General features: G+C 42.3%; 1 protein-coding gene across 2 annotated transcripts in view; it reads right to left on the reverse strand.

Moving 5' to 3' along the window:
- Positions 1–720: 720 nt before the first annotated feature.
- The window catches only part of zswim5 (zinc finger, SWIM-type containing 5), a 26,450-nt gene continuing 13,750 nt past the window's right edge, over positions 721–13,420 (reverse strand). Inside the window, exons 2-16 of one of the 2 annotated variants that reach the window (XM_017042230.2) lie at positions 10,504–10,691; positions 10,051–10,219; positions 9,765–9,913; positions 9,174–9,324; positions 8,522–8,698; positions 8,254–8,412; positions 7,874–8,020; positions 7,570–7,707; positions 6,253–6,404; positions 5,952–6,054; positions 5,706–5,841; positions 5,261–5,418; positions 4,989–5,152; positions 4,791–4,872; positions 721–4,645 (exon numbers count right to left, since the gene is read on the reverse strand). In XM_017042230.2, the coding sequence (XP_016897719.1) occupies positions 3,783–4,645; positions 4,791–4,872; positions 4,989–5,152; positions 5,261–5,418; positions 5,706–5,841; positions 5,952–6,054; positions 6,253–6,404; positions 7,570–7,707; positions 7,874–8,020; positions 8,254–8,412; positions 8,522–8,698; positions 9,174–9,324; positions 9,765–9,913; positions 10,051–10,219; positions 10,504–10,691 (2,936 nt within the window). In that variant the 3' untranslated portion in view covers positions 721–3,782. Of the gene's footprint in view, positions 4,646–4,790; positions 4,873–4,988; positions 5,153–5,260; positions 5,419–5,705; positions 5,842–5,951; positions 6,055–6,252; positions 6,405–7,569; positions 7,708–7,873; positions 8,021–8,235; positions 8,413–8,521; positions 8,699–9,173; positions 9,325–9,764; positions 9,914–10,050; positions 10,220–10,503; positions 10,692–13,420 lie in introns of both variants that reach the window. The other variant, XM_008334780.2, reaches the window with a different exon arrangement.

The following is a 13,420-nucleotide window of genomic DNA, read 5'->3' on the forward strand; positions in this document are numbered from 1 at the left end:
AACTTTTTCACATGTATCAACGTTTTAGTAACTTTAAACGTTTTAGTAACATAAAAAACGAGCGAGTGTTAAAACGTTGTGCGTTCTTATTTTCCGTCACCAGGGGGCGAGTACACAAAATGAGCAGGGAAGGGAAATTAAATCTTTGAATTAAATGAAACCAAGTTTTGCCAAGTATTACTGACTTTTAACAGACAAATTAATGTTTATTTATTAAAAATAAAATAATGGTAAATAATGATAACACTAATTGAAAAACAGGTAATGTTTTAACCCTTAATTTTGCTACCGTTTAAAATCAGTATGGAGAAAAGCAGCTAAGTTCGCTAATGCAATTAATAATAATAATAATGTATATAATGAAAGCAAACAGAGAAAACTATGTTTACTTTAAAAACACATTTTAAACACAACATGCAACAGTATCGACTTTAAACATCAAATCCAGGCTTTACTGTCTGTTAACCTCCTGCAGTTTTACAGATTTGAATACCATTATTTATTAAAAAGAGATTTTAAGTAAACTGACTGCCAGGTTGATATAGTTTCCCTTTGATTTATTTGCTGTATAACTATTTAAAATAGTTCATTTTGGTTTAGCTTAGAAATAATATACAGTCAGCCTTTGTGATGTGTTTCACACTTTATTTATAGAAAAGCACTGAGATTCCAACACAAATCAATATAAAACGGTGATAGTGTTACATAAATAGTAATAAATTTTTGTTTTATAGACAGTAGCTCAAGAAATCACACAAAGAAATTACAAAAAAAAAAAAAATCAGAAACAAATGTCGATAAGATGTCATACTTCTGTGGCAACAAATACTGGAAATACCTTTTCAACATCAGTAGCACAAAGGAGGCAACAAATGCTTTCCATTTTCCCTCAAGTTACAAAAACCCAAACAGAACCAAGTGGGAAACAGTAAGACTAGAACTCTACTAGAAGATATTACTGTCTGAGCGAAGGAAAGGAAGAAGAAAGAAGACATGGGTTAGGGAATGACTTGTAGACACAGAACAGTGAAGGAGGAGCAGCTCATCTTGCTCCTCAGTCAGACGGGATTTAGTCAAATATTTTTCTTGTTCCAATTATCTGGATAAACAGTAATGTTGAAAAGCCTGCACCTACATTTGGACTCTAAAAGCTGCTCTAATGCTGACAGCCCTCACATCTGCTCCAAATGTACAAAGGACAAGGGGAGAAGACAGACACAGTGAGACGACGTGACCACGGGCCGTTTTCAGGTCTCAAGGAGTCAGGATTTCGCCAATGAGCAAAATGAAGTTACACAAAAAATAAAAAGTCTGTTCACAGATGATCTGTGTTGTTCACACCATTCTGTTTCTGTCTCTGACACTGGAGTGTTGTTCAGTCTCCACGAACTGCTACCACACAACACAACACCTCTGAGAAGACACTGAAGGCTTGAGTCCTGATTCAAACACACCCAAAAAAATAAACTTTGTACATTAATCAGTCAGAAAGGCATCCCCCCGCCCCCCACACACACACCTAAAAGTTTGCAGTGACTGTTTAATGGGTTCCAAACATGATCCGTCAGAATGTTTTAAAGAAAGTTCTGTTGTTCAGAGGACAGGAACATCCCAGTGGTTGTGCATAGTCTAAGTACATACAAACAAATACTTTACCCACGATCCTCCAGTCGGAATGACACGCCTCTTTTTGGAAAAACCTTTTTCTTTTTAATTTCTTAGGAAATTATTTTAAAAATAAACACACACTCACACAAATCAAACGATAATCAGAGTAAAAACAAAGTGAGTAAATGAAATGTTCAGAGGAGCACCTTAAAAATGAAGTCGTCAAATTCCCTGTCCAAAATAATTCAAGTACACCCTTTTAAGATAACAAAAAACAAATAAGTAAAAAAAAAAAACACATAACATAGGTATCATAAATAATTATAACTTTACAATTTTCTGAATTGACACTTTCATATTTACAATATCTTAAATGCTTACTGCTACTATTTTTTTTGTTTTGTTTCTCTAAGTGATGTCCCTGAGAAGTGAGGTTAGCCCCTCTCTCTCTCTCTCTCTCTCTCTGTCTGTCTGTCTCTCTGTCTTATTTCTGCTGCTCAAACGACCTCCTGACCTTTCTCTAACTCGACACACGTCTTCGGATCAAAATCAGAACACAGAGCTGTGGCTGAAGGCCGGTGTAGTGGGTCTGTGGAATGTTACAGTAGACTGAACTAACTAACTAACCAGCTAACTAACTAACTAACTAACTTAACAAACACACACTTCTCCATTCAGAATCAGGATTGTCTCTTCCTCCTGTCCTCCGTTGACTGCTGCTCTGCTGTGTGTATGGAAATTCTTTTTTTTTCTTTTCTTTTTTTTCTTCTTCAAAACAACTAATAAAATCTGAGGTGAACAGGAACGTTGTAAAGAGGTATTGAGGTGAAGTGCCTGTACATCCACCGGTAAATATTCAAGCTCTCGTCAAACAATTCCCCGTCACTGGGTGACAAATGGAGGTGTTGACAAACATCATCTCCACATTCACAGTCTGGAACAATGTCAACCAGTGGCTGCAGTGACTACAGGCCCGTGTTAGAAGAGTCGCTCGGCCAGAGGGAAGTTAAAGTCTTTAGAACTTTACTTTAGGAAAGTGTGTCAACGATGGAGGAAGTGCAAAAAAAAACAAACAAACAAAAAAAAAAAACTACGGTGGTCAGGAGTTAATGTTGAAACAAGTCTTTCATTCACTCATCGTCTTCTATCTAATTCCTACCAGGGACCTGGTTGGGGGGGGGGGGGGGGGTCCACAGGGCCACATACAGAGACCATTCACACTCACATTCACACCCGTGGTCTATTTAGTGTGAACGATTTACCTACTCATAAATCCAATTTTTTTTTCTTGCAAAAATCACAGTTAAACTTCCACTGTTGCTGAAACAAGGTCACGACTCGTCCCAATGTTTTTTTTTTTCAAAGATGATGTTGTTGAATCAGAACCAACATGAAGCAGACTTCAACTGTAAAAATGAAGTTAGCTCACGTGATACAAGAGTAGGTGAAAAAAGTTCTTTTAAAACATGTCCATCGATTTCTTTTAAATATTACAAGTGTTGACTTGTAAAATTGTTAACAAAATTAGTTTAGTTCATGTTAATAAATAAAGAGTTTTTTTAAATGAACTTTTTGACTCTGCATCACTGAGACTCTCCGGGTTTAATCACAAACAGACAGCAGTAAATGGGAGAAACAACCTCACAGGTGTGTTTGTGTGTGTGTGTGAGAAGTTATGTTGCGAGTGGTCAGACCTCACAGGTAATACAGCTGAGGTATGGGGGCAACACTGGGTGTGTTTCCACCTCAGTGGTTTCTCTCTGTTTGGAATGTTAAAAAAAAACAAAACAATAAAAAACAATGAAGCCAAACCAACAAAACCATTTGGTTTCCTGTGCCAAAGCACGACACCAGAACTTCTTCTCTTTTCTTTTCTCTTCACAACCTTTTGATCTTTTTATATTATATATTTATATATATTTATAAAACATTAATTATTGAGGGAATTGCCTTTTGTTTTTTTTCTTAACGTTTCTTTACGCGTCACGTTCCTCTTCTGTGGTCATGATAGTGGAGAAAAACAAACTGCAAACACTCGCCGGTTCACATTCAAGAAACAAAACCAAACTGGAATAAAAACATAACTTAGTCATTGAATGGCTCGACACAGGAAAACAAAATACACATAATCTAAACAAAATAAAAACATCCCACTGACTGAGTCTTGGTGAAGGTCAGCCGAAGCGCTCCCTGACCAACATCATCAGTTTCTTCTTGCCCTTGTAGATCTGTTTCAGGTTGTCTATGAACTGGGCAAACTGGATGTGGCCGTCCTGTGCCAGCAGGAAGGTGACCCTTGCTTTGCTCAGGAACTCTATGAACTCTCCGTAGTGCCGTGGACTGATGTGAGTCAGTCGAGAGTGCGTGGTGTTGATGTACGCCGAGATCGTGGCGTCCAAAAGCTGCCGCAACGGCGCCTTGTCCGTGGACATCAGCTTCCCAGAGTTCCGTCTGCCGGGGATGCCGGCAAGACCGGGCGCTGTCATGGTGCACCGTTTGAGGATGTCAGACAGCACGGTAGCGCAGTGCACACTTTTCACCACCAGGGGTATAATGGCTGCCAGCTCGTTTTTACCCAAAGAGTGGCTGAGCGCGCAGGCCCACAGCACGTCGTTTATGGCCGGATGCGTGTCCTGGTTGTACGCCAGGTTTAGGTGTGTCATGGCGAGGGAGGCCAGTTTGAAGGAGCGCAGCGGGTAACCCCGGTGCTCCATGTACCTGGCGATGGTGAAGAGCTGTGAATACGTCATTCCTGTGGACGCCGCGTCGATCACGATCTGGTAGGCTGTCTCGAAGGTAATGTGGTCTTTCTCACAGAGGGTCAGAGCAGACAGAGCGCAGTTCTGAGGGTCCTTCATGGCACACTGAAGGGCCAGGGTCCTCGCGCAGCTCGCCAGCTCTTCACGTTGGGGGTAGTCCAAGCTGAGGCGCAGGATGGTGTTGTGGGACATGACGGTGGCCGCAACGATGCTTGTGGCCTCGGTCGGCGTGAAGAGAGTGTACCAGCTCTGCAAGATGCTCACCAGCGCTCGAAGACCTGAGGAAGACAAAGACATGAGAGTCACACTGTCCGTCCGTCTGTCACACAGAGATGGGACTGTTTACCCTCTGAGCTACACGTCCGTCTCTGTTACCTCTGTTAGCATTCCAAACATTTCCTAATTAAGAATTCAAACACATACCGACTTCAGTGGCACAGGTCACCAGCCAGCGGACCATTTCCCTCCGTCTCCAGTTGAGTGTGGACAGAGTCATCCTCATCACCTGGAGAAACATGCAGAAAAAGTTGCTTCACTTTCTATATGTCACCAAAAACACGGTGACAAACATCATGGCGTGAATCTACTCCATGTGGACTCCATCTGTCTGTGGACCAGTACCTGCAGGCCCAGTTCTAGTGCCACGTTGAGCAGAGTCATGTCAGGCTGGCTGTCTGCAGGTGTGGCTATCTTGAAGGCGTCCTGGGCCAGTTTGAAAATTAAAGAAGAAGAGTGGATGTTCTTTTGGATGGCTTCTAGAACAGTCCTCAACCTCAGCATGTCACCTGACATCACAGGAGGAAAAAATCATGTAAACGAACAAATACTTTCATAATGTTTTAGGAAAAGAAACGCTGTGAATGAAGCCTCCAGACAGGAAGTGCTGCAGTTACCTTTAGCAGCAGTTAGCATGGTGGAGGCTAGCTCACACTGCTGTGACTCCAGGTGCCCCAGTGTGAACCAACGTGGGTATCTACTTGGTACGATGGAGATACTGTGGTGAGGGTGGCCCACGTCGGCCGAGCCCGCCGACGACTCCAACACCGGTAACCTGTAACCACGACAACACAACAGTGAGCAGCTTTCAGGAGACTGACTGTGAGGTCACTGAAAGAACTTTATAGAAGGTTAGAGTAGGAAAAGTAAAATACTGTGGTAGGTTAGAGGTACTTTATAGAAGGTTAGAGTATGAAAAGTAAAATACTGTGGTAGGTTAGAGTAGAATAGTACAGCACTAAGTATACCAAAGAACATGTGCACGTAGTACACAGTAAAACTCCAGAATATTCAGTAGTACTTCTGATACTCTTTACACCTGGATAAGTCCTGGTCACTGACCTCATTGCACGCAGGGCCACTTTGTAGGCCAGGTCTGCATCGTGGGGCAGCAGGGCAGAGAAGAGGTACTTGGCAAAAATGTGCATGGGAACGCTCTCCCTGTGGATGACCTCACCCAGGCCACTAAATGGACCAGCTGCAGCAGCAAGAGACAAAAAAAAAATAGGTGAAGAACCATTTTTGGAATTTAAAAAACGGAGGCCACGACAGGGAAATATTTGGTGGTGCAGTCAGGTGTGGTCATACCATCCAGCAGCTGTATGGCCTGTTTCCTAAGAGTATGAACAAGGAGGTCGTCCAGTTCCAGCTCCTGGAGTTTGGCAACTATCTGCTCCTCGTTGCGACACACCTGCAACACAGACACACCACACAGACTTTAAGCAGAGGCCATGCAGCAGCTCGGATCTTTTTTTTTTAATTTTGTGTTGGTGAGAAAAGTAATTACACATTTCACAGAATTGCACAGAGAACATTGACACAGCCTTGTTCCATGTTGGGGATGACAAGGAACCAGTGAAAAATACCAGGTGACAGTGTCATATAGTACCTTGTCCTGGGCATAAAGACCCTCTGGCATTATCCTCTGCTGGCCCATTCCCATCAGAGCCACCTCCAAGGCTAGGGTCAGGTAGGACTCCCCGCTGTCAGGACTTCCCCACACTGGGACGTGCTGGTACACCGGAGGTCTGGACTCTCCCTCTGTAGCCACAAAGAAAGAAAAAAAAATTAGAACCTTTATTATTGCACATGAAGTTAAATTTATATTTTGGTGTATTAAATCAGAGAAACCTGTGGGGATGTTTTTTTAAATATATATATATTAAGTGCATATGTGTTCAAACTAGGGTTTAGGGTGAGTTTTAGGGTTGTCCATTTTGACGATGAAAAGGGAAAAAGAATGAATCATGACTGTGACAGGTATACATTGACATATAGCCATGCAACGCCCCCTTTTGACAGATGTTCTATGGCTGGCTTTTAGAAAATCAAGTGTGCGCGCACACACACACACACACACACACACAAACAATAATCATTCCAATCTCCTCAAACTCTCAAAACAACAAAAGATAATCACTCACTCTGTCTTTATGGCCCAAACACACAACCACGAGTGTGCCAGGAGACAATGCACTGCTTGAACGGACAATGATTCCCTGTAGCCTGGTAACAATGGGCAAACTCAGCCCCTATTCTGCTTTGTTACAATGACCACTGCTGCAAAAAGGCCCAGGGCAGGGTGGGAAATGCAAATGCTGATGGATTCTATACATGCGCACACACACTCACAAACACACACTTGTACACACAATGGGTGTGTTCCAAATGAGGAAGGTGTCTCAATACCACTCATTCATGCTCTGCTGCTTCATGGTTCCGTGCACCAAAATGGCCCCTGGTCCATACATATACTGTATATATATATATATATATCTATATATATCTATTATATATATATATATATAGAATATTAATATATATATATACATATATGTGTGTATATATATATATATATATAGGAGCGTTGACATAAAGGGACAACGATTGCCTCGAGCTGACACTGACCTCGGCCCAGGTCCAGCCTCAGCTGGTGACGTGGGGCAGGTTGAATGAGGACAGTTTGGGGAATGGTTGGGTTTGCATCATGCAAATGATCTTCAATGATGAGCGGTTGAATACTTAGCAGTGGTCACATGACTCATTTGAATGTTAAAGGGATAGTTCAGGTTTCCTGAGGTAAAGCGGTAAAATCTCTGCAGCTCTGTGTCGAGGCATGAACATTATATGTACTCTATATATGTATATATATATGTGTGTGTATATACTGTATATACAGAAGGCATTGAACCTGGTGGGTTAATACCTCTTGTGTTCATACTGATGTCTTCATCGATGCGGCAGGTCTCAGTGAGTGTGATGAACAGGCAGCCAATTGGATCTAAGGGGTGGCCAACCCAACCTTCAAGGTTGGTGGTGGATGTCACTCCCCTCTGGAGAAGCTCTGAAAGACAAAGTGAGTGGGGAAAAAAAGTAAGAAAACATTTTGAAACAAGTGGTCACAGTACCATCAACTATCCCCAGACCATTTGTGTGTGTGCGTCAACTATCCCCAGACCTTTTGTGTGTGTGCGTGCGTGTGTGTGTGTGTGTGTGAGCGTGTCGTTCACCTTTCTTCTGGTGTTTGTAGATGTCCATCTGTCTCTGCTGTTGTAGGCGCAGCGTGTTGATGATGGCCACCGCCAAGCGCAGGGCTTCCCTGGAGTAACCGTGGGAACGCAAGGCATCCACACGGGCACATGCTGTAGGAACATGGTCTGCAGAGAGCAAGGGTGGAGGTCAAAGGTCTGCTGGGTCTTTCATTCGCATTTTACAAATGTTGAGTGTTGAAAACCTAAAGTTTGGCTTGTACTGTGTTTGTGTTTGTAGTCTTTATTTTAAAGTAAAATTTGACTAAAGAAATTGTAACTCGTCAACTTTCAAAAGAGTCACATGACTCTTGTTTTAAGTGAGGTGTGATTAATGATTTTACCAAGCCAGAGAGGCAGACCCTGAGGGTTGAAGAGCAGATTCTCTCCCTCCCTCTGATAGGCTGGAGACATGTAGTAGTCACTACTGATGATTCTCTGGAGGTGGCTGTCCTGCCAGTGGAGGTCACAGGCCTCCACGGCCCGGCTGAACACCGTCCTTCTGGGCCTGGACAAAGAGTCTTAAAAAAAAAAAAAAAAAATCAAATGACCATAAAAAGTGTTACCATTTTATCTTGGTTCACCATCATTACACTCTCAGAGTATTCAGTTGTTGAGTTCTGCTCCTACCTTGTGCCAGGTTGCTCTGAGGCAGAGCGTTAGTGATGTTGGGAAGCTCACTGCCGTAGTTACCGTCCTCCAGGGGACAGACGTCCATGTCCCCCCACTTTTTCAGCTGCTTTAGCCAACAGCTTTTCTCCTCACTTTTGCAGTGAGGGTTCAGCACTACACACACCCACAATGCACCTGAAGAAATGTAAAAAGTCAGAGTTGAGCACAAAGGCTTTCTGTACATCAACACATTTAAATGAAACAGAAACTGAGAAGAGTTCATGTTAAACATCCGTGACCTTCATCGCCCTAACTTAACTCGTCTATCAGACACTTCGTCTGCACTAAAGAACAAACAAAGACAACCGTCCTTGTCTGTTTGGTTTTTTTTTCTGCCTGAGCTTGAGATCTGCTGACTCAGAACCTATTGACCTCTGAAATACAAGGATTGATTGCAAAGCTGAGCAGCCAGATTAAACCTTTATCATTGAGTCAGTGCAGGGAGTGAGAGCAAAGAGCAGAGTCTGAAAAATATGAGAAAAGCTATTGGGTTAGCATTTAGCTCCAAGGGTTATTCAATAGCTGACAGAGTTGACGTGTGTCTTTGGGCCTGACGACCAGGTGGTCCACGTCAGCAAATATTCTTTTAGAGCAAATAGAGCTTTCTTACCCAGCTCATCCCAGAGCTGCCGACACTTGTCAGTCATGCCTGTGCCCTGTTGTCTCCACAGCGAGAGTCGCGGGTCGGCCATGAACTGCTCTGTTATGAGGGTCAGCATTCGTGCACCGTTGGAGTCTCGCATTCTTAGCATTTCCCGCACCTGGAAATATCAACACCAGAGAAAAGAGTGTCACTGAATGTAGCCGGTCTGTGGGTTCTTGGTCCAGCACTTTTCTAGTCCTGAGGTCCCGTCGTGGTGTTTTGCACCAGTTTTGGCCATTGACCTTCTCATTTATTTATTTGTTATTTATCTGACCCTGCTCTTGGAAGACAACTGCACTACCTACTGGGCTTTTTTCTCTGCAACAGGCAGTTCTTTTTAAATGCCCCAGAAACTATTTTTTGCAGATAACTGTTATCAATACTTATACTTATTATGTGATCCAAAAACAAAATATTTTTTTGAAATACGTTATCATGTGATAGTATTATTTTACACTGGCAGGTGTCCCTTTTAAAAACCTATTTTTTAAATGACATACTTTCTGTCATTATACACATTGGTAGGTACATTATACTACCACTAATACTTCTGCGTACCTTTGCAAACATGGAGTTGAGCTGCTTCCCCGAGCCGTAGTATCCTCCCTGGGACAGGAACTCTTTGACCTGTTCTCTGACCTGATCCTCATCCAGATGCCAACAGTTGTCATCATCAATACTGGCACCAGCGGTGGGGTCTGGTGCACCTGGACACACAAATGTACAGTTAGGACTTATCCATGAGGTTGCTCTGATGACACACTCTCCTTTAAAAACACCAATTCACACTTCTCTCTCTGCAGGTTTGAAGGTAAACACGTTGGCACAGTTGTTGAGTTCTCACCGTGGACCTGGTTGATCTCAGAGTTGGAGGACAGGATCTCATCCGCCAGTTTCTGGGCAGTGGGCAGCACCTCAGTGTGGTGGGCTGTTATCAAATACTGGACCAGCTTCTGCAGCTGGTCTCTGTTCATCTGGAACAACGTCTCTGAGATGGGCAGCCGCAGCTTCACCTGCAGCAACACAGGAACAGAAACATGTTTCTGATTTGTCCACAACGTATTCTTTACTCTGCCTTTTCCTTCACTTTGCCCTTGTTGTCTTAGCTTCAACTATTTAGATATTATTGAAAGATTCTGCCCCCTAGTGTGAGGTCAGAGAGGATTCTCTCTGCCTGCTGTCTTTGTAAATAAAGAGTTCCACGAATGGGTTAAAACCAGAGGACAGATTTCATTGTCTGTATAAGTAAAGTGACAATTAATGTAGTTCGTCTTTTAATCGGAGACATCCTAATTACCTGCTCAGGCTTGCGAATCCGGTACAGAGAGAGCGCCACCACGTGTGCACAGTAGAATATATCCCGATTCCCACAACCACAGGTGACGGACGTTATCTTACAGCGATCGAAGCTGATGGCCACCTTGTGTGTGACCGCTGGTTCTGACGACGTCGTGGGTTCCGTGACAGTGCCACTGAGGTGAAACCCTGCAATGAAATTAAGAAAATGTAAAAACTTTACATTCAATGAAAAATGTAAAAAATATAAATGAACATAACTCATATGTGGTTTTGTAGTGGTTTAACTACATCGTGGTGGGAACTAGCAGTTCGTCGCCTATTCAGAACAATAATATTAACTTATGGATAGAAAAACATTGAATAGTTAGACTTAATTATGCATGTGCTTAATGACCATTTGTAATCAATGCTTCATTAGGTCCAGTCCCTTACAGGTTAATGTAGCCAACATTTCCTGCATAATGAATAATCAGCAGGATATATTTTTAACTTGTGTGGGCTGTTGGAACATCAGCACTGACACATTTTCAATGGAATTAATTATTTACACGTTTGTTCATTAAACCTGATGTGACCCACATATTCTTTGACAACAAATGCTGAAAATATGCACGTATATTTAATTATATAAATATATATATATATATATATATATATACACATAGATGTACATATATATAAATATTTATATATGTGTGAGTACATATAGATTGCATAGACAGATCGATACACAGTATATATGTTCACATATATATACACACACCAGATGCTCATTATTATGTATAGACACAAATGAACACTCCACCCTACCTCCCACCCTCCTTGGGTGTACGCCATCTGCCGCTAAACACAAACCCCGCCTACACAGATGCAATGCCTACCAGATGTCAGCCAATCAGGAGAAGGAGCGCTCTTCATGCTCATAGGCCATTAACCCTCTAATCAACTGGGGAGATAAGCTGGCACCTGAGCCAATGTGTGCGAGAACATGCAAACAGAATAGGTTCCTATTCAACCCCTGCCTCAGCAGCAGCCCTGCAAACAGACACCCCGACTCCACCCACTCATCAGATTCCAATTTGAAATTCAGGGACATTTTTTTGACTCCCATTAATTTTACATTTCCTACTGTTTAAATTTTACCAACACCCACGCTGTCAAAATGTACATTTTAATTCTCGCCCACGCAGGAACCGCGCACTTGTCACATTAGTCTGTGGAGGTAAATTAAGACATGTCAGGATATTCCCTCAGGAAGTCACACTGTTGACCTTTGATTTTCCTGACATGACATTCATCTGGGATTTAAAAACGGCAGACTATGAAAAGATGTATATGACACACGGGCATGTGGACGTAACCAGCCAAATGATTTGATTCTCAGCAGTTTCCGAATTAAGGATGCTCTATCGGTGACAAACAATATCAGAGAAGAAAACATTTTTTCCCATGTTATGGCACAAACAAAGAGATGGAACTGTAGCCAAGCTTTCAGTTAGTTAGCACCTGCTTCGGCTTTATATAAACGGTTGTACTGAACTGTAGTAAAATACCGTTTCTCAGGAGGAGCTTTTTAAACTCTGATTTTACATTTAATCAAAATCACCATCTAAACCACCTCCTTCCTCCAGCCATATCTTCTCTGAATATTCTCTATTTGAAAATAAAAAATTGTATTTCTTTGAATCACATATTAAAAGATGCTCCTACTTTAACTCAATGCAAATGAAGGCACTTCAGTCGAGTACTCGTCTATTATTATACAACAGAACCCAGATAAACACACTATCTCAGGGTCAACCAGTCTGGCTCCTCCTCCTCAGTCAACTACTTACTGACAGACGACGTCGACCACAGCACAAGGATTTTTTTTTTCCCTCTCACTTGTCTTTAGAAGCAAAAGTCTCCACTTCAGCATCCATTTTTTTCCTCCCAGCCTGTGGCCCTCCCCACCCTGCTCTGACAGCCCCAAGGTTAACACACAACCCCCTGTTCAGTGCACACACACACACACACACACACACCTAAATCATCTTCTAGTCTCTGCTGGTCTATCCTCACCCATCTCTCTCTCTCTCTCTCTCTCCCTCCTACAGTGTCAACTGATGCATTAACAGTTGATTAATTCATTTGTTATATTCATCATCATCATCTATGCCCCCCTCACACACACACACACACACACACACATTTTTTTGTGAACTGCAGACTCATTTGTCTTGATTACACTGATTTGACTCCTTAATTTGCTCCATTCTTCTGTGACAGAGGGAGAGAGAGGCTGAAAGGACAGTGGAGGAAAATACAAAATGAACACGCTCCAGTGACAGGGGAGTAGACACAACAAAAAAGACCAAAGCCAATAGTGCATGGGGCACAAGTGGGGGAAGAAAATCTGACAAGGGCAAATTCCTGATGTTCAAAAGGATTTTTTAAAAAAAATGAAAAAGAAAAAACAGGGAAGTGGGGGTGGAGCTTGGTGTGAAGCTGATTATGGTCAAAGGAAGTTCTGCAGAGAACTCAGAGATTAGAAGACAAAAGAAAGTAACTCAAACAGGGAACTACAAATACAATGCTTATTAATGCCTCTTTGTAACACACACACACCTTCACACCCACACACACACACACACCTTTTAATAAAAGCTGTAAATGAGTGAATAGAGGGAGTTATGGCTAACTGTGTTCCTCAGTAACAGCTGCACGCCATTGGTCGGAACTAAAAGCAACACATCTGCGGTCCAGGCCAAAGTGTTCCTCTTTAAGTCTGACATACTTGTGCTGTTACTTAAGAGCCACTCAGTGCATTCATGCCATTGTGAGTGTGTGCAGCACTACAGTGAAGGTTACCTGAACACAACACTGCTTCCAGCTAGGCAAAAAATAATAATCCTAATAAATAAATAAAGAATTCA

The sequence above is a fragment of the Cynoglossus semilaevis genome, chromosome 20 (assembly GCF_000523025.1).
Source record: "Cynoglossus semilaevis isolate Cse_v1.0 chromosome 20, Cse_v1.0, whole genome shotgun sequence".
Taxonomy (NCBI): Eukaryota; Metazoa; Chordata; class Actinopteri; order Pleuronectiformes; family Cynoglossidae; genus Cynoglossus; species Cynoglossus semilaevis.